At 35.9% G+C, this 26,871-nt stretch overlaps 1 protein-coding gene across 1 annotated transcript in view; it reads right to left on the bottom strand.

Annotated features, from left to right (window-relative positions):
- Positions 1 to 2,479: 2,479 nt before the first annotated feature.
- sorcs3a (sortilin related VPS10 domain containing receptor 3a) overlaps positions 2,480 to 26,871 on the bottom strand; it is a 228,898-nt gene continuing 204,506 nt past the window's right edge. Inside the window, exons 19-27 of the mRNA XM_039681809.2 lie at positions 24,757 to 24,943; positions 22,240 to 22,373; positions 21,116 to 21,239; positions 20,546 to 20,658; positions 13,293 to 13,424; positions 11,356 to 11,455; positions 8,119 to 8,224; positions 6,573 to 6,715; positions 2,480 to 3,625 (exon numbers count right to left, since the gene is read on the bottom strand). Of these exons, the coding sequence (XP_039537743.2) occupies positions 3,567 to 3,625; positions 6,573 to 6,715; positions 8,119 to 8,224; positions 11,356 to 11,455; positions 13,293 to 13,424; positions 20,546 to 20,658; positions 21,116 to 21,239; positions 22,240 to 22,373; positions 24,757 to 24,943 (1,098 nt within the window). The 3' untranslated portion in view covers positions 2,480 to 3,566. The remainder of the gene's footprint in view (positions 3,626 to 6,572; positions 6,716 to 8,118; positions 8,225 to 11,355; positions 11,456 to 13,292; positions 13,425 to 20,545; positions 20,659 to 21,115; positions 21,240 to 22,239; positions 22,374 to 24,756; positions 24,944 to 26,871) is intronic.

The raw sequence follows: 26,871 nt of genomic DNA, 5'->3' as shown, positions 1-26,871 counted from the left end.
GTGGGCATTGATTTAGAGGGCAAATGATTTAAAGAGAAATATTGAAGAAATACCCTATCCATTTACATAATAAAAAAAAAAAAAAAAAAATTTTTAAGAATAAATTGATTGTTCTGTTTCACGCAGGGGGAAAAAAAACACTGAAACTGGATTATACATGAAGCGCAATGTTTCGATTTGTAACATATCACTAATTGAATAGAACGCTTATTAATTACTTGGGAAGTCATTTTTGCCAAAGTCCCTTATTTTCTGATATATTGCTATACAATTACATTCACAATGGAATCTAAGAAACCACCAACTTATTCATGAATTATATTCATCTTGTGTGAAACAGGCAATCAACTCCAAAACAGAATGTCTAACCATGTACTGAAACACTGCTCTCTCTATAGGTTCAGCTTTAAATCTGAGGTCAAAATCCAGAATGGCAACACTGAAGCATATGCAATACATCTTTACTATTTTTGTTGTACAATGCATGAATAATAATAATAATAATTAAAAAAACAAACAAAAAAACTATTTACAGCACCGGTTTATCTACAGCACATCAATGAATCACTGTTTCGATTCGTAAAACACCCTATGAAATGTATAGCAGACCAGTGCGTCCAGTCTTCATTTCTATTATATTTACAGTATAATGATATGAAATGAAAATACACTTGCTGTATATACAGAGAAAATAAAACTTGAGACTTATTGTACGGTTCAATGGTTTTTCAATCCCTGGGAGATGAGACACCATAAAAATGTATGCAAAAGAAATCAAATTAAATAATAATAATAAAAAAAAAGCACTTAACTCAATCATGGCAGTTTGTTAAACTGTTTTACATTAATTAAAAATTCTAAATGGCCAGCTATTATGATGAATAAACATTATTCAAAAGGCATTCTTATTTGTAAGGCATTCACTTATGAAGCATAATGACCATGTAACCCCTTTTATCTACAAAAAAATAAAGTACAAGCTGAATGTAAAATAATTTGGTGGAATGCACACGGACGGTACATTATATACATGAGGAGCTTGCAGCAACTTACATATAGCTGAAGGTATGTTAGCTTTAAAGTTAAGTTTTATAATATTTTCTCGAAAGATATCAAGCTCTATTGTGTCTATGTTTGTATATCAAGAGATTTATTCCACAAAACATTCTCAATGTTTGACCGATCATGGACTTTTAACTAAGAAGAAATAAAAGCTTAGCCAGCTAGAGATGTGATTTTTAATAGTATTCTCGCTTTATAGAAGTACAAAAAGCTTGCCTTCAAATTGACATTTTATCACAGTGCTTTTGGGAAGGTATCTCACGTCTTGACTGAAAAATTCATATTTTAGTCCATATCTCTCTCCGCCTTCAGACAAGGTGAGATTAAATGTGTAATTAAAAGTTGAAAAGTTTCAACAACTAACAATTTCGAAGACTGCAAAGCAGGATTGCTTACATGAAGGCAAAGCTGTGATAGGCCTTTTTACACCTGGTATTAAGATGCATTTTGATCGATTGAATCACTTGGTGTTTTAATCCGTCTCTTTTGTCCACTTTCAACCACTTCCGTCCTGATTTCTTCAAGTCTATGGGCGGGTAAATGTATGTCATAGATCTGTCGATCAAATGGACGAAATAAGCTTGCGCAATTTACATATGAACGCGCTTTAAAGGATAATTCTGGTATTTAACACCTTGAGTCTATTTTGTAGTTTGTTTTGAATGAAATAGAGTGGTGGACTTAGAAATTTTGACAATGGGTCCTGTCTCGACTTTTTGACTATTTTAGAATCGCCTGTGACAGCTTTAGACTGGGTGTCTATGGGCATGCACAAACCTGTCCTTAAAACAAATGGTTGGTTGGTTGGTGGTGTTCGCTGATGATTAAAAACAAATATATCGGCGCAATGAATGCTTTCAATCCGTGTTGTTTGCTATTGTGGAACTATTTTTTCAGATACCCCACAACCGCGTATAAACTTCCGCTCGATATTTGAGTCTGAAGCGTTATCACACTCCCGGCCACTTGATGGCGACAACCAGGACGCTGTACGGAACACGGTGTCTAGCGCACCGTAAAAAAGTCGGGGAGCACAGTTGCTCTGCTCACGCTAGCCTTCTGAGAGACAGAGAACCGAGTGAAAAGACTACAACCAAATGTAAACAGACCCCTTTCATTTTCCGGTAGCTAGCGCAGTAATATCAACGAGCACTGAGTCCTCCAGCAGACATCAATGCGATTTTAAAAAATGACGAATAAAACACGACAGAAATGGTATTTCGCTACGCTACTTGTTTCAGAACATCAAGGAACACCACCAACCACTCGGCGAGTCGCAGTTTTGAAAATGAACGTTTTATGGACATGTTTGTGCATGCCCATAGACAGCCAGTCTAAAGCTCTCACAGCCGATTCTAAAAAAGTCAGAAAGTCGAGACAGGACCCATTGTCGAAATTTCTAAGTCCACCGTCTATTTCATTCAAACAAACTAAAAAATAGACTCAAGGTATTAAATACCGGAATTATCCTTTAAGACAACAGCTAAACATTTGTTTTATTGGTTTCTGCTCTGATAGCTGCAAGACCACGCTGAATGCTGTGAGTGTGTGTTAGGAATTATAAATGAAGAGAGAACATTGTGCTTGGTGTGTTTTTTGTCTTTAAACCAAACTTGGGTCTCGAGCTGTCAAACTTTAAATCCCGTCTGGCTAGCAACCTTCCCAGTGTTCACGCATTTGGTGGCTGTTTGAACGCTTTTGACCCCATGAGCGTTTACATTACGAAAGCAATTCAGCCGAATGTGTTGACTACCACTGGAATTGGTCGGAAATGGACAAGCTCAAAACGTTTTACACTCGTATTTAGCGTCGTCCACTTGTAATCCGATCAACCAAAATGCATCTTAATACCAGGTGTAAACAGGGCCATAGAGAGGGATTTAAACACAGTTGGCTTTTTTTTTTTTGCCTCAGCTGCAAATTTGCTCCCTCACTTCAAGTTATAACAAATATAAAAATGAGATGACCTACTGAAGAGATTAAAAACCTAAAAATTAAGTTAATATAGTCACTAAAAGCACTCTTCACAATGTGTGAAAATCAGTTTGAACATTTAAACAAACTTGGCATAAGCTGTGACCCAACAAAATCACAGTTTTTGAAACAAAAAGCCACTTTTTTCCCCCACAATTTATATTAATCTGAAGAACTGACTAACAAGCGTAGTTCAATGATGCACACAGGAAATGAGACTCACTGAGAGAGGTTTAGTGGCTTTTCCCCCCCAACGTCTGCGCTTTGTTCGGTAATATTCAGAACGCGCCCTTTGTGATTTCAAAAGTTGGTCAATTCCTTAGCATGTTTTCAGTGACTTAGTCTATTCTTCTTTTCCACAGATCGTAACAAACAAGACATCCATGCAAATCTGAGCTCCTTAGAAAACTATTAACAATGACAGTGTTTTGAATTTACAAAAAAAGCAAAGGAGGAAAACTGTCAACCTTTAAAATTGTGATACCTCTGTACACATTTTTACAATACACCATCTTTTTTTCCTGATGTTTTCAGACACTCGTGCAGTTCGGGATCTCCCTTGTGCTTTCACATGTGTTGATCACTCCACCTACGTGTCAAAGACAGAAATTACAAATAAGCCTTCATAATTCAACAGGTCAAATGTCCTTAAAGCTGCAGTCTGTAGTTTTTCCTCTTTGTCGCCATCTCTGTTTGAAATCTGCAACTGCAGTTATTCGCGGAATTATCAACTTTACGTGGGTTGTGCCTCGGCGTTACGCCGTGTCTACAATGTCTACGCCGTTAAATGTCCGAGTGATTCCGCGTGTATGTACACACCGTTAAATGTCCGAGTGATTTCGCGTGTATGTACACACTGTTAAATGTCCGAGTGATTTCGCGTGTATGTACACACCGTTAAATGTCCGAGCGAAACGAAGAAAAATGTAGATCTACATCTGGGGAGCGATATTTTTTTTTCCTAGGATGGTAGGGGAAGACTCATAAATGTTATTAACCCCAGTGACGGGTAGGTTTAGGGACGGGGTTGGGGTAGCTCATATATTTATATATACAGTAATGTAATGTTAAAGGGTTAGTTCACCCAAAAATGACAATTCTGTCAGTATTTACTCACCCTCATGTTGTTCCAAACCTCTATGAGTTTATTTGTTCTGCTGAACACAAAGGAAGATATCTGGAAGAATGTTTTAATCAAACAGATCTCATTCCCCATTGACTACCAGTATGTATTTTTACCTACTATGGTAGTCAATGGGGAATGAGATCTGTTTGATTAAAACATTCTTCCAAATATCTTCCTTTGTGTTCAGCAGAACAAATAAACACATAGAGGTTTGGAACAACAAGAGGCTGAGTAAATACTGACAGAATTTTCATTTTTGGGTGAACTAACCCTTTAAGTCAACAGCATTCATAAACACGCTGAAAAGTGATTATGCGTGTTGATAACACGCCAAAAATGGAAATACGAATTGGCGTGTCATAGATACACCATTTCATGAGATCAGTCTGGGCTGGTTATATACTTGCTTTTTATAACCCTAAAAAGTTACAGAATGCAGCTTTAACAAAAGTGGTTTATTATACATCCTAAAAATCCTAAATTTAGTAACTTTCTCCACCTCTCTGAAGCAACTTTTCTTCAATTTAACCCAGACCTACTTTTCACAATTCAATCAAGTCTCAATATGATTTCAAGTTGAATAAATGGTTTTGCTACATGCATAGCAAATGCCATTTCACGTAATCTCTAAATGCTTGATTATACACCCAACTATGTATTACTCATCAATAAATGAACAGACTGAACGTTTTCTAGTATTAGACTCATTAAAAATGTATCCTGGTGAAGGGAAGCAAATTAATGTAAAGCAGACTGGAAACTGAACCATTAAGTAAGAAATCAAGCCCAAAATACAAACGTTTCACCCCCCTATTAAACACACAGAAACAGTGTTGGGATTTATTTTCTGCATGGCACCGAATGTTGCATGTTTATTCATCACAGTTGTTGTTATCACACTGACCCCAATGTGACCCCTTTTATAGTTTAATCAGTGCTCTTTTATAATCACTGCTTAACAGCGCCAATTAAATATTAATTTGCAGTTATTAAGCAATTACATGATCACAGAAGCATCCACTCGGGAAATAAGGACACTTGGGCCCAAAGTAGATAGTTCTCATTAGCATGCATTGTGTGTCAGATTATAAACTCTCCTGATTCCAAAGAGTGTTTTTGTTCTGATAGTTTTCACTGTGTAATTCTGAAAGCTGACCGATTCATATTTTTAGTGGAAAACGGAGCGACGCGAAACATTTTTTTCTTTCTTATTCTTAAAAACTACTAAGACTAAGTTCTAGAAAAAGACAAGTATTCATGTTTCCTTAAACAATGTCATGGCAACACAAATTTTTACAGTACTTTATCTCATTAAAATGGTTCAAGCAATTTCAACTATGTTTTTAAGTCAGTTTAATTTGAGTTCAAATCCCAAGTTATCAGCTAATTGATCACCTCTTTACACTTAAAAAATTAAGGCAGCAACTGAACTTAAGTTTTTTTTTTTTTTTTTTTTACAGTGTTAAATGACTTAAGTTCAGTATTTATTAAGTAACTTAAGTATTGTTCACTAAGCTTTGCATTAAAAAAATTAATCGACCACAACTTGAAACTAAGGCTGTGTTCAAAATAATCCCTATACCCTAAATAGGCCACTGTTTTAGGGGACACCCTTTTGTAGTGGTGTCCGAAAGCATACTGGACATTATTGAGTGAACTCATTCAATCCCATAATGCACCTGAATAACGAGTGTACAATGTACTCTCAACGGCTAGAGAATACCCAATTTTCCAAACTGCTGGTCCAATGTGGGTACAGCGTAATATCATACAGGTATAAATTCCTTTTTGATTGATTATAAAAAAAAATTTAATCAAGATTTATACATGCTAGTTCCATGGCAGAGTTCAAGATTAATCTTTTCATTAATACTGGAGCTGCCAGTTTGCAAAGTTTCAGATGATTATTAGATGGCAAAGCACAAACTATTCAAAAGCCCTTCCGGCGCACTCAATGTCTGAAATCACTTACTCGTTTTCATTCACTCCTTCAAGTGGACTATATTAGTGGAGTAATGTAAGGAATAGCCAATGGGATGGGACGATTTTGAACACAGCATAGGTCAAACTTTGAATGACAGAAACAAACACAATTAACAGAACATAATTCTGACAACTTGGTCCAGCCATTATTTTTTTGTGACTATAGCCGACTCATCAAAATTTGATCGACTAAGCCTTCTCTCCTCGACTATTAGGTGCAAGCCTAATTCAATTATTTGTTTCTACGACATACAGTCAGCAATTTTTATTATATATTTGTATGTATACTTTTTATTATAAAAAATGTCAGGTTTATGCTTAAAACAAGAAGAAGACAAAGCTATTTGACAATGCAGTAAGAAAAATATTCATTTTCTCTTAAGTTTTTTAATAATTGATTGATTTTATAAGCAAGTACTTCACTCACGTTTGGCACGGGCCTCCAGCTCTTTCTCCATCAACTCACTCAGGGTGATTTTGGGTGTGGCGTCATTCTGGCCCACCGTATTGATCATCTCCTGCTCTTTCTCATGGTTTACCTCCGCGTAGATGTTAATCCAGGGGATTTTTCTGCGCAAGATTTTATTAGGAAAAAAACAACAACAACATTGTGTTTATTTCTGTGCATTTAGTGGCACCAACCCAACTAAAGCGAACACTGATCACCATAATGGTGACTTCAAATGAAACAAATATCAACACCATGTAAACAATGTAAGGAAATTACATTGAAATAAACATGAGATTTAATTTAAAGCATCCTGAGAGTGTTTATTTGGTCCAGAAACAGTATGAATTGTCTAAATAAGCCACATTTGAACTAGTTTTAGTTAATCGTAGTTAATCGTAACCTTGTACGAAGGACCCATTAACGCCTGTTTCAGACTTCATAAAAACTTTCATGCTGCCCCCTCAGTGGACGTCTTTTCAACGTCCGACTTTTGTGACAAAGATGTTGAAAAGACGTCTTTTGGACATACTTTTGCTCAGTGGGAAATGGAATTGCAATCTGTTCTGTTTGAGTAGATATTCAGAAATCAAAATCATCTCAAATCAAATTACCAAAACATTGAACAAATATGTTGAATTTTGAGCAAATTGCCATAACAGGCATGACAACACAGTAAGGGCTGTGCACATGCAAACTTGTTAATCTGCAATATAACAAGTTATTAAATACCATGTGAGAGCAAGTGCAATCCTTCATTGTATTCCTGAAATTGCGGAGTATATTTAATAACATCTGGAGGAGAAGTTACACGGGCAATCAGAGGTAGAGAGAAGCAAAATACATCGTCTTGATGACGCTGTGACAACCCGGAAAAAATTACAGCAATGTATTAGTAATTCCCCCGAATTTCATGGTGTACTTTTCCAACACACAAACCAGACTGTAATGCGTTTTCCATTTCATTTTTATGAATTAGAAATCCCCCCCCCCCCCCATTTTTTCCTCCTCAAATTACTATTAATTTTGTAAGTTAATTGCTTTGTTTTTCCAAATGTAATATTTCCATAAATATGCTTCCTTTTTAAATTACTTGCCGAGTGAAAAATTATATCCATTATTAATGATTGTTTCAACATTTCCCTGAGTCTTTTCCATTTGAATTATTTTGAGACCAAATAAATTATTCAAAGAATTACAAAACAGTTTTCCAGTAGAGGAACCACGGACTGCATATTAAACAATCCATTTATATTTTCCTGCACTTTCACAGGAAGGTTTTTTTTTTCTTTCAAATGTTTCTAGCATATGCAAACTAATAACTAGATCTCACAACTATCGTGAGTAAAAATAGCACTGCTTGATGCAAAGGAAAGTCGCTCCTGATACCGCCCCATCAAATCTTACTTTATCTTTATATATAAACAGAAACGAGAACTATGGTGTGCATGAAAAGACATAAAGTTCAATTGCTGGAGTCCTGGTAAAAGGAATGTGTGATATAAATCTGTTTGCATGGATATACCTCTTAAATTTGTAGATGAGAAATACAGCTAAGCCCAAAAACACCACCGACAGAAGCATCAGCATTGCAGAACTGCTGTGTCTTGGGATGGAGTCAACCAGAGGAGCTGCAACAAAGACAAAAAACAAGAGTTAAAGTTTACCACCTTCTCTTTTTTAAAAGAAGAAGAAGAAAAAAAGTCATATATATCTTCCAGATCTTACTTTATATGTACAATTCAATTGTGGGGTCTTTAACTTTTACATTGTTACTTTTTTTTTATTTCAAATAAATGCTGTTTTTTTCTACTTCCAAGTATCCTAAGAAAAAAAAAAAACATGGTTTCCACAAAAAATATTAAAACACCACAACTGTTTTCGACATTGATAATAATAAGAACTATTTCTTAGAGCAGCAAATCAGCACATTAGAATGATTTCTGTAGGATCATGTGACACTGAAGACTGGAGTAATGATGCTAAAAATACAGCTTTGGCATCATCACAGGAATAAATGACATTTTAGTGTACATTAAAATAGAAACCAGTTCTTTCAAATTTTAATAATATTTCACAATATTGCTGTCTTTAGAGTATTTATTTTTGATCAAATAAATACAGCCTTAGTGAGCATATAGTAAGATAAATCTTGAAAATGAACAGTATATCTTCTAACTCTTTTAATATAACTTATATATAATTTACTCTCTCTATATATATACACACTATATATATATATATATATATATATATCACTTTAAATCTGAAGTATGTCATTTTTGTGTAAATATTAAAATGTTTTCTTCTATTCCAGCTGTCTCGACCAATAGTGTGAGTTTGGGACTGGACTATCCGATGGTTTGACCAGTGGCGGATGGGAATTGTTCGAGAAATAACCTTGAAAACTAAAAAACTCCAAGTGATGTGGTATAGAAACTACACACTTCAGCATTTAAAAAACATACCTCTAAAACTGATTTATTATGTATTTTCTCTGAGAATATGACACTTGAATCATATTAATGATAACCTATGAAAGTCAGAGCACTTATCCAAGGCATATGAAATAAGATACTCATTTCTTTTGGCTTTACCTTTGATTTAATTTCAACAGCACAAAGAGGATTCACAGCTAATTTTGTCGAATAACAATATCGGCTGAATAATATCTGTTTCAGAACAAAATGTACCAGCCTAAAAATGGAAATTCATGCAGATCTAAGACCTTTTACATCAAGTGCAGTAAAGAACTGAACTTGAATCGCATCTCCTGTGACAATTTCCACAAAACTTCTTCCGCTCTCCCAGAGGGACCTCTGCCAATTGTTGGCATCCCTTCAAAATTGTTCATGGGTGCTTTACACCTACTGACTGTATATTTCCCCCGCGACTATGCTGTTGAAAGATAGCTCCATGAATCCTCTGACCTTTCCGAAAGAATCTTGATTGCTTTCCAGAACTTTGGCTATGAAAACGAGAAAAGAAATGGGCAAAGGAGGCGGCCAATGTTTTGCTGTAAAAATGGTTAATAGCACAGACCATGAGTCACAGTAAGAGAGCGTTTACTCAATACTATGCTATTAACGCCACAAGAAATTAATAACCATTATCAAATGGCTAGCCTAGTTGTAGCACAGAATAGTAAAGGTATATGTGGCACATGGTGGAGAACAAGATGGATGATGATGAATATAGGCTAAATTAGAATGAATTCAGTACACGCATAACAGATATCTTTTTATTTGGGATTCTGGTTCCAATGTAAATTATTTATTCATTTGGCCCATGTTGTATCCAAAAAAAATAAATAAAATATTACAGCATTTTTATGCGTTTCCTAGGAATCAAACACATGACTGTTTCTACCGCTATAGCGAAGGTAATATATTTCTGTCATAATTTCAAGTTCCATCATTCATTCTAAGACGTGCAGAACATGCAGACTTTATATTTAAACACCAGTTTAATAAATCACAGATGGCCTCCATATTGCAATTTGAATTTGATTAATTGTACAAGCCTAATTTTTGATTTATAAATCCAATTTGGTGGCAGTCTTATAAAGCATATCCGTTTTAATGACTGGAATCCACAATTCCAGCCATGATTTCTACATACCAAAAAAATCACAGCACTGTAAAAAATATTTTCAAGATTTGTTATCACAACATATTTTCTTTTGTCAAATCAACTTTATAATAATTTATTTAGTTGAGATAACTTATTATTTTGAGTTTCTGATGGTTAAATTAATCTACTTAATTTATTGTATTAACTCACTTTTTCCAGTTGAATCAACTTAACATTTTAAGGCAACCCAGGTTACTTACTTTTTTTAAGTTAAACCAACAATATTTTTTTTACAGTGTAGTAATCACAACATTTTTTTCTTTTGTCAAATCAACTTAAATAATTTATTTAGTTCAGATAACATATAATTTTGAGTTTCTGATGGTTAAATTAATCTCCTTCATTGTATTAACTCACTTTTTCCAGTTCAATGAACTTAAAATTTTAAGGCAACCAGATTACTTACTTTTTTAAGTTAAACCATCAATATTTTTTTACAGTGAGGGCCCTACATATTCTTCTAGTTTAGCTATAGGAAGCGATTTCAGTTCATGAAATATTCCTTAGTCAATAAACAACACACACAAAAAACAACGACACTATTAAATTAAATACCAAGATCTCAATATGAATAATTTGTGCCTATTGTGCCATACTATAAACAATGAGTCACTAATTAAACTGATTTAATGACAATCATACTGACTTACAGGTCAGTGAGTGAGTGATTCAAAGAGCTGAACTGAATATCAAGATTGAGATTCTTCATGAGTGATTTTGACTGTTTTGCAACATGATGCAAAAATCTTATTCAAAAGCTGGCCAAATAAAACAAATGACCAGAAATCCTACTTCTATTCAGGGGAGACTTTTTTTTCTACTTTGAAAGTGAGAAGATCTTGCAAGCCATGATTGCTAGAGAGCAATTATCCAATTATCTTCCATAAGGCTTTCAGCATCACTAGTGGAACATAAAAGCCCAATCTTTCAACAATTTATAGTGCTGACAAGCTTCTGGTCTCAAAAAAGCAATTAACGAAATTACTCTAGGGAACAGTATATGGCACCCAACAGAAGCTAGAGTCGGAGATCAACTAAAATACCACTACAGTAATCAAATAAAAGCAGTCGCACACTTCAGTCATCAACTAAATCATGCTAAAATAGCTGCAAACGATATGTTTGTTACCTAAAGTTAATTGCGTGATGTAAACGATGACCCGGGAGCCAGGCTTCAACTCGAACTCCAGCGAGATCTGATTCAATGCATTGACCAGGACTTCTGATATCTAAGAAAAGAAAGCAGAATTCAGAACTGTTATATAGAGTCTTCAGAAAATGTGAATGGTGCTTACCAGATTGGTATGTGGTTTTTGCAAGGTGTTCAACGGTAGATTTAACAAAAAAAATAAATCCAAAAATTACAGTTGAAAGTGAAAGTTGAAGTTGGGTTAAAATTTGAAATTACATGTTTAACCCAAAATTTGGGTTTAAACAACCCAGCAATATTTAGTGTAGTATTACTGTAGATTTAGTCGACTAAAATCGTATTGTATTTCGTCAACTAAAACTAGACTAAAACTAAAACAATTCAGATGACTAAAATATAATGAGTTTAGTTTAATTGTAATGCATTCATTTAGAATTTCTCAAAAATTTCCAAACCCATAATTATACTCTCGTAGAAAACATCTATTAACCAGATAATATGAATGATTTTAAAGTTTGAACATGCAATATAGATACAGATTTAACTACTGTGACTTAAAAATATCTTAAAAATAAATAAAACCACATAAACATTGGAAAGAAAGTTCTGACAAGTTCTGACTGGATTGTCAGTATCTAACATTTTCGTCTAGTTTTTATTCATTGACGAAAATGTCAATAGATTTTCATCATAGTTTTTGCCATTCAAAACTAGTTTTTTATTTGGTTATCGTCTCGTTTATCAGAATTTGTTTATCGCTTATCTCATGAGACGAGACAAGACACGAGATTGGGTTCACAAGAACGAGATGAGATTTCGTCACGCGATCGTGACAAAATTCTAAATTTCGTTTTCGCCATCGTCACGCGATCAGTGAATTGTGATTCGTACTGCACTGATTGCAACGGCAACTCGTGCTGGATGAGCAGAGCCAACCCGATCTCACGGGAATTTGTACGAATTTTACGAGGTGGCTAATTCGTTACAATTCATACGACCTCACTCGTACAAATTAGTACGATTTTGCTAAATCGTACGTATTTGATGAATTGGCCAATTCGTATGAATTCGTACGAATGACCTACCCCTGACCCCGCCCCTAAACCTAACCATCACGTGGGTTTAGACAAATCATATGAATTCATACGAGTGAGGTCATACGAATTAGTACGAATTAGCCACTTTTTAATCACTCGTACGAATTCATACAAATTGGTCGTGAGATAGGGTAGGCAGAGCAGACTTTTACATTAGTTTATAATGGTTATTATTTTTTATAAATAGATCAAAAACGATAGTTTAGGCGATTGTAAGTGTAGCGGTGGAATATTAAATTGTAATCTCACCCTCACACTCAGTCATGGCGATATCGCGAGACAAATCTCGGCATATTTTAGTCTCGCGAGATCTTGTGGCACGAGATCTCGTCACACCCCTAATAATATAATTATTAAAATGATTAAACAATTTATATAATATTAATGAGTAAATATTACGTAAAACTGCAGAAATTGTTATGGTTGTGTTATTTACTATTGTAAAATTAAATGATCTGACACTATAACTATAGTTATAATACTTTACAAATCACTACCAATAAACATTTGACCCTCAAACGTGTATTAAATTTAGAAGTCCCAACAGTAAATGTCCTTGTCATGTAAGCCTAATTAGACACTAGTAGTTCTGCTATTATCACAGAGATAAATTTGCATTTAAGGTGAAATAAAATAGGTAAAAATGTCAAACATTCCCCTTAGGGGATATTTTTGACACATCGTCGCCTTATTGCGATTACAATTACTTTCATTGTAGCCCCAGGTAGAAGCTGCTCTTTATTCTGATAATTCTCAAGCACATTTCAACCTGGACTATTAATGTGAAAGCATAAAAATATACATCAGATCACATCTAACCTGCTCCAGATCCTCCTCTGTTCGTTTCCTGCCATCTGATTGGTTCCCAGGAGGAAGCAGGAAGAGTTCTGCAGCAGTGGGAATGCCAGGAAACACGGCCACCAGCAGCTGTTCTTCTGGAACGTCAGCGACCTGGACAAAACAACACTAATTACATAAGCCTAAATGATTTATACTGTATGTTACCGTCTCCTGCATTTATGAGGGTTACATTTATTTTAAACAAGGGTGATGGCTTCCAGTAAATCAGATTTGATGTATACTGAATGAATGCCGGCCAAGAAATGATTAGACGCAAGCGGTTATACACGCACTGAATTCCTAAAAACCTCAATCAATATCTTTGTCAGAGAACCACTACAAAAACTCAAAGGTCTAGAGACGTTACGGGCTGCCGCAAAGCCGATAAAGGGAAGCCCACCATGTACTCAACTAGAGAGTCTCACTAAAGGCCATTTCCCTCATTAAGAGGAAATTATCCCACCTCAGGTAAATAATCTTTGTTTTATCTGCCACTACCACGCAGGGCTCCACTGGTTACAAAACAATAGCTCAAGAATAGACAGCCTGACTATAATTTACAATGAGCAATGCGGCCAGAGCTGAAGGAGTCTTACGAATCAATACTCCGAGTCTAAGTTTGGACTCACTGCTGGAGAAAAAAAAAAAAAAAAAAAAAGCCCTGGGGCTCATTGAAGGATTCAGTCTATGTGCAACTGCAACTGATATTCCTAATGATTAATGCTCATCTCCAAACTCCCGGTTTTATTTCTTTCTCAACACACACACACTTTCTGTTGGCGAATTAAGGCCTAGAAGGCAATTAGACTGCAAAAGAGAGACATAACGTTGCAAGGCTCTTAATTACAGCCTATAATAGCTTAAGAGTCATTGTTGTAATTAAATCTCTTAATGCCAAAACATTCTATTCCCAGACCAAAGAAATGTGGAATAACATTAAAAGGTACAGATGGGATAATCCATTATAGTAGAGGACAAAGTTGTTATTAAAGAGGTTGTTTAGACATATGTTGTGTTTTCTGTCATTGTAGTCCATCTTTCCCCATTTAAGTCACTTTTTTCTCTAATATTGACTCTCCACCAGATTGCAAATAAAGTTTTACAGGCAAATTTTTACAACACTTCTGTTTGTTTACAACTTGTTCCAGTATTTTTCAATCAGATGAATGGTTCTATTAAAAAAAAATGCATTGTTGTCATCTTTATAACAGAGACCATCCATTGTGTAAATGCTTCCATGGACGTAAAAACTACCGTTCAAAAGTTTGGGGGTAAACTTTTTAAAAGTTTACTTGATAAAAAATACAGTAAAAATAGTATGATTCTGAAATATTATTAAAATTTAAAGAAGCCATTAGAAATTTGAACATATTTTAATTTGTAATTTATTCTTGTGATGGCAAAGCTGAATTTTCAACATCATTACTCTGAAACCAATTGGGCTGTTTAATATTTTTTGTGAAAGCTGTTTAAAAAAAAAAAAAAAAAAATTCAGGATTATTTAATAAATAGTAAAAAAAAAAAAAAAAAAAAATGTGATCAATTTATTGCAAACTAAAAGTATTCAAGTCATTAAAATAAATCTTACTGAACCCCAGTCTGTTTCCATGTTTTACTGGGACTTTCAACAGACATAAATATTTTTATTTGATATAAACTTATATTCTACACTGAAAAAAGTGTTGGATTTACATGATTTAATCATGTAAATCGATCCCACATGAATCAAATAAGTTAAACAAACATAATTTGTTCAAGTAAATTTCAACATTACGGAATTAAGCCATTAATTAAGAGAGCCAATTAAGTAGTATCAAAGTGATTGTATAGGTTTCCAGACATAATTAATTTATTTAAATTTAAAATGCTTTGGCACATGGCTGAAAAATAAGACAGAACTAGCTAGCTAGCTAAGCAAATATTAGCTAGCAATAGCACATATTACCATGTCACGTGCTAAAGAGCAAAGAAATAACATGCACTGTACCAGTCCGCAGCCTAAGCAAATGCTCCACTCTTCTCCACAATGGAGATTAAAACAGTCCTAATAATTACAACATAATTGAACATTAAACACTGTTAAAAACTATTAAGTCTCCCCCTTTTCTCGTCTAGCTCAAAAACACATAAAAAAACACTTAATTTCAACATTTTGACTTTATTCATTTAGAACCTATCAAAGCATGCTAGATTTTCAAGTGCTTGATTGGTTCACATTCACCGTAAATAATTTAATATAGTCAATTGCACATTTTAGAGAATTACATTAATTGAAAGTACAAGGATATCAAGTTTAGAAGAGAAACACAATTGTGTTACATAGATAGCAAATAATATGATGAAGTAAATTGGACAAAATGTTTTCAGTGCACCCCTTGTTAACGTTTGTAATACGTGTGTTGTTTTTGGAGAGTGATGCTGCTTATTGGGCATGTTATGTGTTGTGTACTTATATACTTTGCTCTCCTCTTTCTCTCTCTCCCTTTGGTAGGCTGCTAATTGGGATCCAGCTGAGTGAACGTCGAAGAGATCCAAAGTATAATGGACTCATTGCATTGAGCTTTGACACTCTTCCAATTTGAAATAATACAGCTACTTTATTGACGGTTCAGTATGTTTTCAACTTTATGTTGAAATGGTATGTTTACTAAATGCCACCCGAAATGGGTGTCCACAAGATGATTAAAAATTGTGGACATTTACAGAGGCAGGAGAACAAGTAAAAAAAAAAAAAGTTTTCAATAAAATTAAGTTATTTGCTTACTTATTTTTATTTGTCTTACTTATTTTTACTTATCTTATTTTTACACTTTCTTTTTCTCACAAAAGGACTCAATTTCAATGCAATTGCAATGAATGTGGTCTGAGGCTCCTCACTTCTGTAAGTCATTTCTGGATTTAAAATATTGTGAAGTAAAAACATTTTTTTTTCAAACATGTGTCTGTGCCGATACTAGGGGAACACCCATTAGCTAGTGTCATCACCGACGCAGTCTCTTGTTCCCTTTCTCAGGGAACAGGGTTTACATACGTAACCCGAGACGTTCCCTTTCAAGGGAACTCAAACTGCGTCGGTGATAACATTATGGGAACGCCCTTCATATACTGTCATCACCGACGCAGTGTCTTGTCCCCTTTCTCAGGGAACAAGGGTTACATACGTGACCCGAGACGTTCCCTTTCGAGGGAACTCAAACTGCGTCGGTGATAACACTAGGGGAAAGCCCTTCAATTAGTGTCGTCACCAATGCAGTGTCTTGTCCCCTTTATCAGGGAACAAGGGTTACATACGTAACCCGAGACGCTCCTTTTCGAGGGAACTCGAACTACGTCGGTGATGACACTAGGGGAACGCCCCTCAACTAGTGTCATCACCGACGCAGTGTCTTGTCCAAATTCTCAGGGAACAAGGGTTACATACGTAACCCGAGACGCTCCCTTTTGAGGGAACTCGAACTACGTCGGTGATGACACTAGGGGAACGCTCCTCAACTAGTGTCGTCACCAACGCAGTGTCTCGTCCCATTTCTCAGGGAACAAGGGTTACATACGTAAACCGAGACGCTCCCTTTCGAGGGAACTCAAACTGCGTCGGCGATAACACTAGGGCAACGCCCATCAATTAGTGTCGTCACCGACACAGTGTCTTGTCCCCTTTCTCAGGGAACAAGGGTTAGATACGTAACCCAAGACGCTCCCTTTCGAGGGAACTTGAACTGCGTTGGTGATGACACTAGGGGAATGCCCCTCAACTAGTGTCGTTACCAACACAGTGTCTCGTCCCATTTCTCAGGGAACAAGGGTTACATACGTAACCCGAGACGCTCCCTTTCGAGGGAACTTGAACTGCGTCGGTGATGACAATAGGGTAAGGCCCTTCAACTAGTTTCATCACCGATGCAGTGTCTCGTCCCCTTTCTCAGGGAACAAGAGTTACATACGTAACCCGGGGCATTCCCTTTCAAGGGAACTCGAACTGCGTCGGTGCCGACACTAGGGGAATGCCCTTTAGCTAGTGTCGTCATCAACGCAGTGTCTCCTCTTTTCTCAGGGAACAAGGGTTACATACGTAACCTGAGACGTTCCCGTTCGCGGGAACTCAAACTGCGTCGGTGATGACACTAGAGGAACGCCCTTCAACTAGTGTCATCACTGGCGCTGTATCTCGTCCCCTTTCTCAGGGAACAAGGGTTACATACGTAACCAGAGACGTTTTCATGATTGATCATTGATGTTGTAAGTGGTCAAATGTTGCTCAGGGATCCCTAGTGCAATATGAGTCATCCTTGCATCATTTCCATTGTCTCCATTCCATCAATAAATGTGGAGAAAAGCCTAAAAATAATAGACAGCTTATCACTGATACTTCTTTCAGTATCAAAGTGTTTGTGATGCAAGTCCTGTGTTGACTGAGGCACTGGCTCTGCCCGTAACCCCTCTATTCTCATCTCCTCAGGCTGTTAAAGCGATATCGCCCCGGTGCAGCAGAACAGACACTCACCTCGCCTGCCCACTGCCTCAAACAGCCATCTTAAATGGACCTTGACTTTGATTATGTCTGAGCCTCGCTCTCCTTCTCTTTTTAATACACAGAGCTGTTTATCATCAGCAGTATGGATGAAGTGTATCGGCTACCTCTTGGGCACTACGGGGTATGTTTTATATGCGAGAGGATAAATGAAAGGAACGAGGAAAAGTGAGTCTCTTTACCACGAGAGCCCAAATTTAAACCATCGGGCTTTGAACTTGATGTTGAAACAAAGAGGGGAAAAGTTAGAAGAGGACGTTTTTACTTCTGGGTAAAGCCATTTGAGGCCAGGAACCCAGACTGGCAGATAATGAGAGAGAAAGAGCACATGTGGAAGATGGAGGTGCGTATTACGAGCATATGTGAGATCAGTAAGCTCTTTGTGCAGAGCTATTCTGACCTTGTTCTCTGGCAGATTCCAAGGCTCTGTTCTGTAAGAGGGAGTTTAGATTTTATTGTGATATTTAGGGATTGTTTTTGTGCATGTCTGAAATGGAGAGACAACATAAATGGCTTGATAAGAAATTTTTTTTAAAAAAGTAACAATATTTTGACAGTCTTTTTGATCAAATACATAGAATAATTCCTTCTAAAGTATAAAAAAAAAAAACTCACTGCAAACCAAAATTTTTGTGTAACATTACAAAAAGCTACTGCAAAATGATTGGGCATAAACAGATTAATCCCTCACCCCCCACCCCAACATTCTTTCCAAAGTTACATGTTATACCGTAAACTTATACAACTGTCTGGGAACAATATAAACATCCCAAACGTATCCTTCTCTGTTTTTAATATAGCACACACATATTAAAAGGTCTGGGATTCACTGCTATTTGGAAGGACACTGGTATTGAGCTGAGAAGGTCCCAGGGTTGGACTGACAGCTCAGGTACATGTGTGTGTGTGTGTGTGTGTGCACTGAGACGGTGTAGTGTAAACTGTCAATGCATCGACCAGCAGTGGGTTCAATCTCTCTGTCAGCACTGAGAGTCTCAAGAGCTCGAAACAATGCAACCCCCACCCACGCACGCACACACACACACCACCGAGGGACTGTCAGAACAGCAAGCCTTTACACCACCCAAAGACTTTCCTAGTACATATTGAATTATTCCCGGTGAGTGCCATTTGCTGGCTAGTTTACAAGAGGATTTATGCAAATGGCTTAATGCCGCCTATAAAATATGTGCTGAACAAAGTATGTGTTGCTTGACCTTGTGGGTGATTTCTGAGTGCTAGGTGAGTCCTAGATGTACTTTAACACTGCTTTACTCCACCACTGTGATCTAGACATCTGAATTGGCTCTTTAAAATGTTCTTGTCTACATGTCTATTTTGGATATGCCCCGTTAAAACTGCTGCCATGATTAGGAATAGGAAAACTGCTCCTTAAAATGAAGTTTAATTCACAACCTGCTTTCTGTGGGCAGTAATGTTGTAATGTTAATTGCACCATGGAAATAGGTGCTGAGTTTTCATGTCTATAATAAGCCTAATTTATACATAAAGGACTTGTGTTTGTGCTGAAATGGAAGACAATGGCTTAATTAAAATACAGTGCAGTGCTATTTTAGTGCATTTAGCACCTGGTAAAGTAAGATGTGGGAAGTTAGTGAAAAAGAAGCAGGATTTGGGATGAATTACAGCTAAAGTGGTGCATCTGTTTAGTGAATACACCCCACTGTGTGATGATGAACTCGTTTACTCCTGAGAGTCGAGAGATATTTTTTCATATCTAAATATATGCAACCAAAACGTTTGTTTTTCTCATTTTATGCATAAACCAAGGAAAACATGGTCAAAATCAATTTACCAGTGAGGTGAGAAAAATACATGCAATTGAGTTTGTCTTGTTGCTAGGCTAATTGTCTTCCCTTTAATCTGCATAACAGAATAATATAATTAATTTAATAAAAGATTGATTCAAATGTAAACAGAGACATTAAAACACTGCAAAACATCATTTTCTTAATCAGTATTTTGAGAAAATATCTACATTTATGCCACCAATAGTTTTTTTTAAGCATAAATTCAAATAAAATATGCCCAAAAACCAATTTTACGCATTTAATTAAATTTCATCTTGTTGCTAAGCCGATTGCTTTCTTTGATGTAATGGGATGTTTAATCTAAAAAAAAAAACATAATCAAAAATAATTTAATAAATTAGGATTTAAAATGTAAAAAGAAACACATTAAAAATAAGTATTTTTTTTCCTTGTTTTCAAGGAAAAATAACCAACCAAATAGGGTTTTAAAGAATGAAATATGAACAAAAATCAGTTTGTAAATAAAATAAAATGGATTAATTGATTTCTCTATTTTATGAATGTAACAGGGACTTTAATCTTAATAATATAACAAAATATTGAATATATATAAGTACATGGATGTGATTTGATAATAAATAATTAAATAATTGAACTCAAATCCATATTTCACATCCACTTATTCTGTATTCTAGATTTATTTTGTGATTCTGACTATCTGACATTGCATTATCCTTTCTAGGGATGTTTACTTACTGAGCCCAAAATCACAAATTTATTTGTTTTTCAGTGAAAGAGAACACAGAAGAGCAAGTAAAGTGAAAATGACAAAGGATCAGACAAAGACCACAGGAAATATTTGACCAGGATCTCTGGGCTGAGCAAAGAAACGACAGCGAGAGACGAGATGGAGAGAATGAATTCCCACTCACCTGAAGAACAGACTTCTTAATGACCCGGCCCACATCCTGTCTCCACTCTGGGATGTCGGGGTTGGCCTCGTCCAGATTAGGAGAGAAAGATAAAAGAAGTGATTTGAAGAATTCTGTCACAGAGGGAGAGAGAAGCAGAGGCAGACAGACCCTTAATTCTTTCTCTCATAAGATGCCCAACACCTTCTATCTGCTGTGATTTGTTCCAGATGATTTAGTCGAGCTGTAGCAGAGTTATCATTACTGACAGGTATGGAAAGGTTAGCGCTGATCACAGAAATGATTACAGTCTATTTGGCAGTTGCCAGAAAGAAGGTTTATGACTAGCCTGCAGTGTCAAGAGACCATTTCCTCTAATTCTGAACACTCGGAAAGCAGTGATAATGCATTTAATATAGGGTTGTCAAATCGGTTAAGGGAACATGTATATTTGAATCTCTTCCAACATAAAGGTTAGTGTTTATATAATATGTTATACACTACACACGCACATACATATACAGACAGTGACATATATAAAAGAGAGAAACAAAGCAGTGTCCCTATACCTGTCTGAAGGTGAACACCTACCTTGTATGGCGATGGTTCTGGTGTCCTGCAGTATCGAGTCCGCTGACGAGACCTGAACCGTCACGGTGATCATGCCCTCACTCCTGAACGTGTGGGAAATACTGCTGTCCAACGTAATTATTGGCTAGTGACACAAAAGCAGACAAATTCAATTAGTACCACTGTAAAAAATATTTTCAAGATTTGTTATCTCAACATATTTTCTTTTGTCAAATCAACTTTTTAATAATTTATTTAGTTGAGATAACTTATTATTTTGAGTTTCTGATGGTTAAATTAATCTACTTCATTGTATTAACTCACTTTTTCTAGTTCAATCAACTTAAAATTTTAAGGCAACCAGGTTACTTACTTTTTTAAGTTAAACCAACAATATTCTTTACAGTGTAGAAATCACAACATTTTTTTCTTTTGTCAAATCAACTTAAATAATTTATTTAGTTCAGATAACATGTAATTTTGAGTTTCTGATGGTTAAATTAATCTCCTTCATTGTATTAACTCACTTTTTCAGTTCAATGAACTTAAAATTTTAAGGCAACCAGGTTACTTACTTTTTTAAGTTAAACCATCAATATTTTTTTTTTTACAGTGTACCACTGTAGTTGAGGTCACGAAAAATATTCATAACAATTATAATGGCCTCATGACAGCCAATGTCAAAGCCAACCACATGACAGTTTAACTTAATTTAATGTTAAGTTGTCATGACAAAGACACTGTTATGGTTTATGTCAAGATGTCATAACAAAGACATCTTACTTAAACAATGTCATATTTGCATTCAACATGTCATTATTGAGCGAATGACACTTCATGACAGTTCTCATAAACATGCAGAAAACCCTATCCCTACATATATCATGTCATGGTTATGAAAGTGTAATGCCAGTCTCATGCACAAGTAAAGTGTTACCACAAAGGGTGCCAAGAGCTTTATTGATGTTTCAGGGCGAAAGAGCATAAACTAAAGAATCTAAATACCACAAAAAAACGACAGGAACAAGAACCACATTATTAACGGTCCATTGCTCCTGTTCTGTTTATCTTCCAAAGTAAAATGTCTCGGAGGCCTTCGCCCAACAAAGCGAGGCAGAAAATCTGTAATTAGGAGCTGGTTGTACCTCAGTGTTGTTCCCCAGCCACCAGAAATAGGTGAGCGTTCTGAAATGAGAAGGCCAGACCACTGCCGTCAGGTTCACCTCCTTATTCTTAATGACCACATATGGAGCCAACAGCTGAATATGTTCCACCGGGCCTGAAAAACACACACATACTCACTCAAGACGAGAACAGCAAACATATTTTGGAAATCAACTCGCCGGTGGCTTGAATAACTAGTCGACTATTTGGTCTTGTATAATTAGATTGCTTTCGGCTTCACCTGACCCCAATTGGACGCTGTTCAAACAGAGCTTGACGGGAGTGCAAAGAAACAGGAACAGAACGCAGGGGTCTCGAAACCTGCTTTTAAAAGTTTTTGTATCGAGTATTTTTAACTTGGCACAGCATTTTAGAAACGCGACACTCGCAGTGGGACGCAACAAAACGGAAGAAAAAAACGCGCCAAGGAGTTAGTCAGCATGTGGATGTCTGTAGCGGAGGCGTTTTAAGCAGGATGGATTTAAACAAGAGAGTTTTATTTGGGATAACTGTCTTACACCTAAAGCACAGAACGCTAACTGAAGCAAAAGTGCTAAAAAAAATGACAAAAAGGCTATATGGACAAGTAATCCACCCATATTTTGTTATATATAACAGCGCCAAATCATCATAAAACATTGAAAAACGTTGATTTGCCTCATCCTTTACTTATCTCAAATACTGTATTGTTTAACCTTCCCCATATGCATATTTTTGCTTGTTTAAAAAAAGTTAAATTGATGTGTGTTTTTTTTGCTATTAAATATTCTGTATACATCAGGAAATTTGGACCTAATTACTTTCATCTGATCACAAGTGGCCACCTCCTGTTTGTTTGTGAAAAGTGCAGATAAAAGCTGTAATTAAGCACCGCGGTCGACTTCACCTGCAGAGTTGGAGGACACACGCAGATTTTGGCAGAGCAACTGAATGAAAGACAACCTACCAAGTGTATTGTACACGTTTTGTTTAAAGGGATTGCTCACCCGAAAATTAAAATTCTGTTATCATTTACTCGCCCTCAAGTTGGTTCAGTATGAGATTCTTTCTTCTGTTGAACACAAAAGAACACATTTTGAAGCATATTGGTAATCAGACAGTTGTATGTTTTTCCTACTATGGAAGTCAATGGGGTCCAACTGTTTGGTTAACCATATTCTTCAAAATATCTTCTTTTGTGTTCAGCAGAAGAAAGAAATTCATACAACATTGGAACAAATTGAGGGTGAACATTTTCCTTTTTGTGTTAGCTATCCCTTTAAGATATGTTTATTCAAAGTTTGTAATACCAGTGTTCTACCACTTTATTGCCTATTTTTTTCTGTATAAATTTGCTTTATTATTTAACAGAATAGACAAGACAGTCTTTAAGTATTTTTTTTGCTAGATAAAAATGGTAGAACATTAGTTAATAAATTGGTTAATTAGATCGATAAAGCTTTTTATCAAAAATCAAAACATCCTTAAAACATGAAGCAATAATGGATGGATGGATGGATGGATGGATGGATGGATAGAAAGATGGATAGATGGAAAGATGGATAGATAGATAGATAGATAGATAGATAGATAGATAGATAGATAGATAGATAGATAGATAGATAGATAGATAGATAGATAGATAGATAGATAGATAGATAGATAGATAGATAGATAGAGAAAAAATGAATTGTGTGCTGAGTGTGTATTGTGTGTATCTTGAATCTTCAAATTATACATTTTATATAAATAAATGGTCTTACATATAATATAATATTATATTAATAAAATAAAATGCCAGTTAAGAGTACTCAAAGAGAGTACATTTTAATGAAAATGTTTCTTAAATATATTTTAAAAAAAGTGTTTTTTGTCAAATAAAATTGTTATTTGAAATTGCATTTAAAGTTAACAATATTAATAAAATGTGAATATAATTAAAATATTATATTTTAGTTTAATACCATAGAACTTGTCAGTATATTCATCAGTATCATATTTTAAAAAAATAGAATTAATTACATATGAAGATAAAATACACTTAACAATTCAGCTAAATGCATTTTATATAAATTTAATACATACTAAATTGCAATTAACGTAAAATTGTGTGGCAGAAAACAACATTAGTATATTCTTTTTAATACATTATATAAAAATACTTTTCTAAAAGGATGTTAAAGTGTACTTTTTTCCCCACACAAGGGTGAAGCTAACTAAATTTATTAAAATTTATTGACTTTGAGGTAGAAAAAATAAACCCAAATTAAAAACCAGTTCTCTGTAACTTTTTTTTTTTAAATTGACATTTAGAAAGGCAAAAATGCTTATATAATTATATAACATTCCCTCATAAAATGTTAACTTTTGGTACCTCATAAAATGTTAACTTTTGGTACCTCTGCAAAAAGGAGAAGGTAATATAATATAATGTGATTGAAATGACATCCTATCATCCAGCAGAATAAAAATAAACCCTGAAGTAGGCACTCGCTTGTGTGTGTGTGTGTGAAACCTACACGTCACATGCAGATAGAGGGATGAGGTGTCGGACCCGAGGCTGTTCTCCGCCAGCGCTGTTACTCGGAAGATCCCAGCACTGCGGTACACGTGCCTGATGCCCTCCTGCGTCCAGCTCAGGTTAGAGTAGGACACCGCCGTCCCGTCCCCAAAGTCCAGCTGAATGTTTGTCCTCACGGAGTCGCCCTAAAACAGCACACAGAGCCAAGTCGAATTATTACAACAACAACAACTCTTTAGCACACTTTCCTTAATGACGGTGTCTGGCAGCTGCGACCAAAAACAGCTGCGGGTAACGTCACCATTCTGCTTACACAGACACTGTCCCATCTGTTTTCAGACACAAAGCATTGTTTTCAGCCCCTGAGTTCATTCCTGCTATAATATATGAAGTGAAGTGTATGAAATCAGAGGCAGGAGCTGCTATTTATAGAGAAAACAGTCATTGTATCAAATGAATTACCTCTCAGCATGCATTTCAACTTCCTGTGGGAACCACTCATATTACTTTCGATATGTAATATATATTTGATACTTTATATTGTGTTTGTTTTGCATACAGTGATATCCTAACGGGTCAAATGCAATGCAATCCACCGCAATCATAATTACTGTTTATGAGATAGGATATTGCACAGGAATATCCGCGTAAATGTGACTCGTGCGGCTGTGAGTGAGTTTGCTGTCAAGTGGGAAAACATGAATCCTCAATCAAACTGATTTCCTACTATTTATTTTATTCCAATCCAAACAGCCATATGTACACTTTTAACTAAATAATACAATAACACAATTAACATATCATACTTTATTCTGCTACAAAGCGGAGACTGTTTAATGTTTTGGTATAATAAAACCCATTTGTTGGCTTAATGGTGACAGTTTTCCTGCATCTAGCACATCAGACTACTGAAAGTCAAAAGTGATAAGTGTTTTTTTCATTCTTCTAACACCAGTGGTACATAAAAGAGTTTAAAAGACAATATGTCTGACTCTGTCTGAGCATGTTTTAATCCGATAGTTCACCCAAAAATTTTAATTCGGTCACTTATTATTTTCAAGTCAATGGGGTCCATGAGCGGTGGGGACTATCCCTAGCTTTAAAGGAGAACTCTGGTCAATTTTAACATTGAGCTCATTTTTTTGTACATTTGGAGTGCTGTCAGTACAGACAAAAACGACAAAAATCTGTGCTCAAATACCTGTATTTACTTCCTCCTTTCGGTCGAAGTCCACAGTAGTTGATTGTCGAGTTCGCGCGCGCGCGCGATCATTAGTAACTAAGCAACAGTGGAGACTCAGACTGTTAGCTGTCAGCCAATGACGGTGCTGTGTGGTGTTCTGAGAATATCAGCTCAAATGGATAGTTCATCTGAATCAGATGTTGAACATCATTTAGTTACCAATGATCGCACGTGCGAACTCACCAATCGACTACTGTGGACTTCGACCGAAAACAGGAAGTGAATACAGGTATGTGAGCTGGCTGAATTAACATAATTTTTATTCATATCTTTCACATCTACTGCAGTCAGATTGACCGTGGTCACTCTTAATAACACCACTCACATGGTTTTGCAACCCGGTCTCATCCCAAGACGTCATATAACTGACGTTTTGGGACGTCTTTTGACCATACGTCAATATCCGCCTTTTTAGGGCCCCCTTAAACGTCAGTAGATGAGGTTATGGGATCCTAACTCTACCCCGGACCTAAACCTAACCCTAAACCTAACCCGTCACCTAACTGACGTTAAAGGTAAAGCGTCAGTTGTATGACGGCCCGGGATCGCCATCTACCGACGTTTAAGGGGGCCCTAAAAAGGCGGATATTGACGTATGGTCAAAAGACGTCCCAAGACGTCAGTTATATGACTTTTTGGGATGAGACTGTGTTAGGTTTTGCACTTGTAATGACAAATCAAGGATGTTAAGAGGATAAAAGCAGGTTTAGAACTTGCCCCATTGAAGTCAACAGGGTGCGAATTTTAGAAAGAGGATAACACGGTGTAGGCATGTTTTTTTTTGGTAGATATTTTGAAGAACGATTGGAACTTTGGCACCATTGACTTCCATATTTTTTTTATTTTTTCTACTATGGAAGTAAATGGTGC

The sequence above is a fragment of the Pimephales promelas genome, chromosome 6, assembly GCF_988280905.1.
Source record: "Pimephales promelas chromosome 6, fPimPro1.hap1.1, whole genome shotgun sequence".
Classification (NCBI taxonomy): Eukaryota; Metazoa; Chordata; class Actinopteri; order Cypriniformes; family Leuciscidae; genus Pimephales; species Pimephales promelas.
The sequence above is the reverse complement of the archived record's forward strand: the minus strand, read 5'-3'. Positions and strand labels throughout refer to the sequence as shown.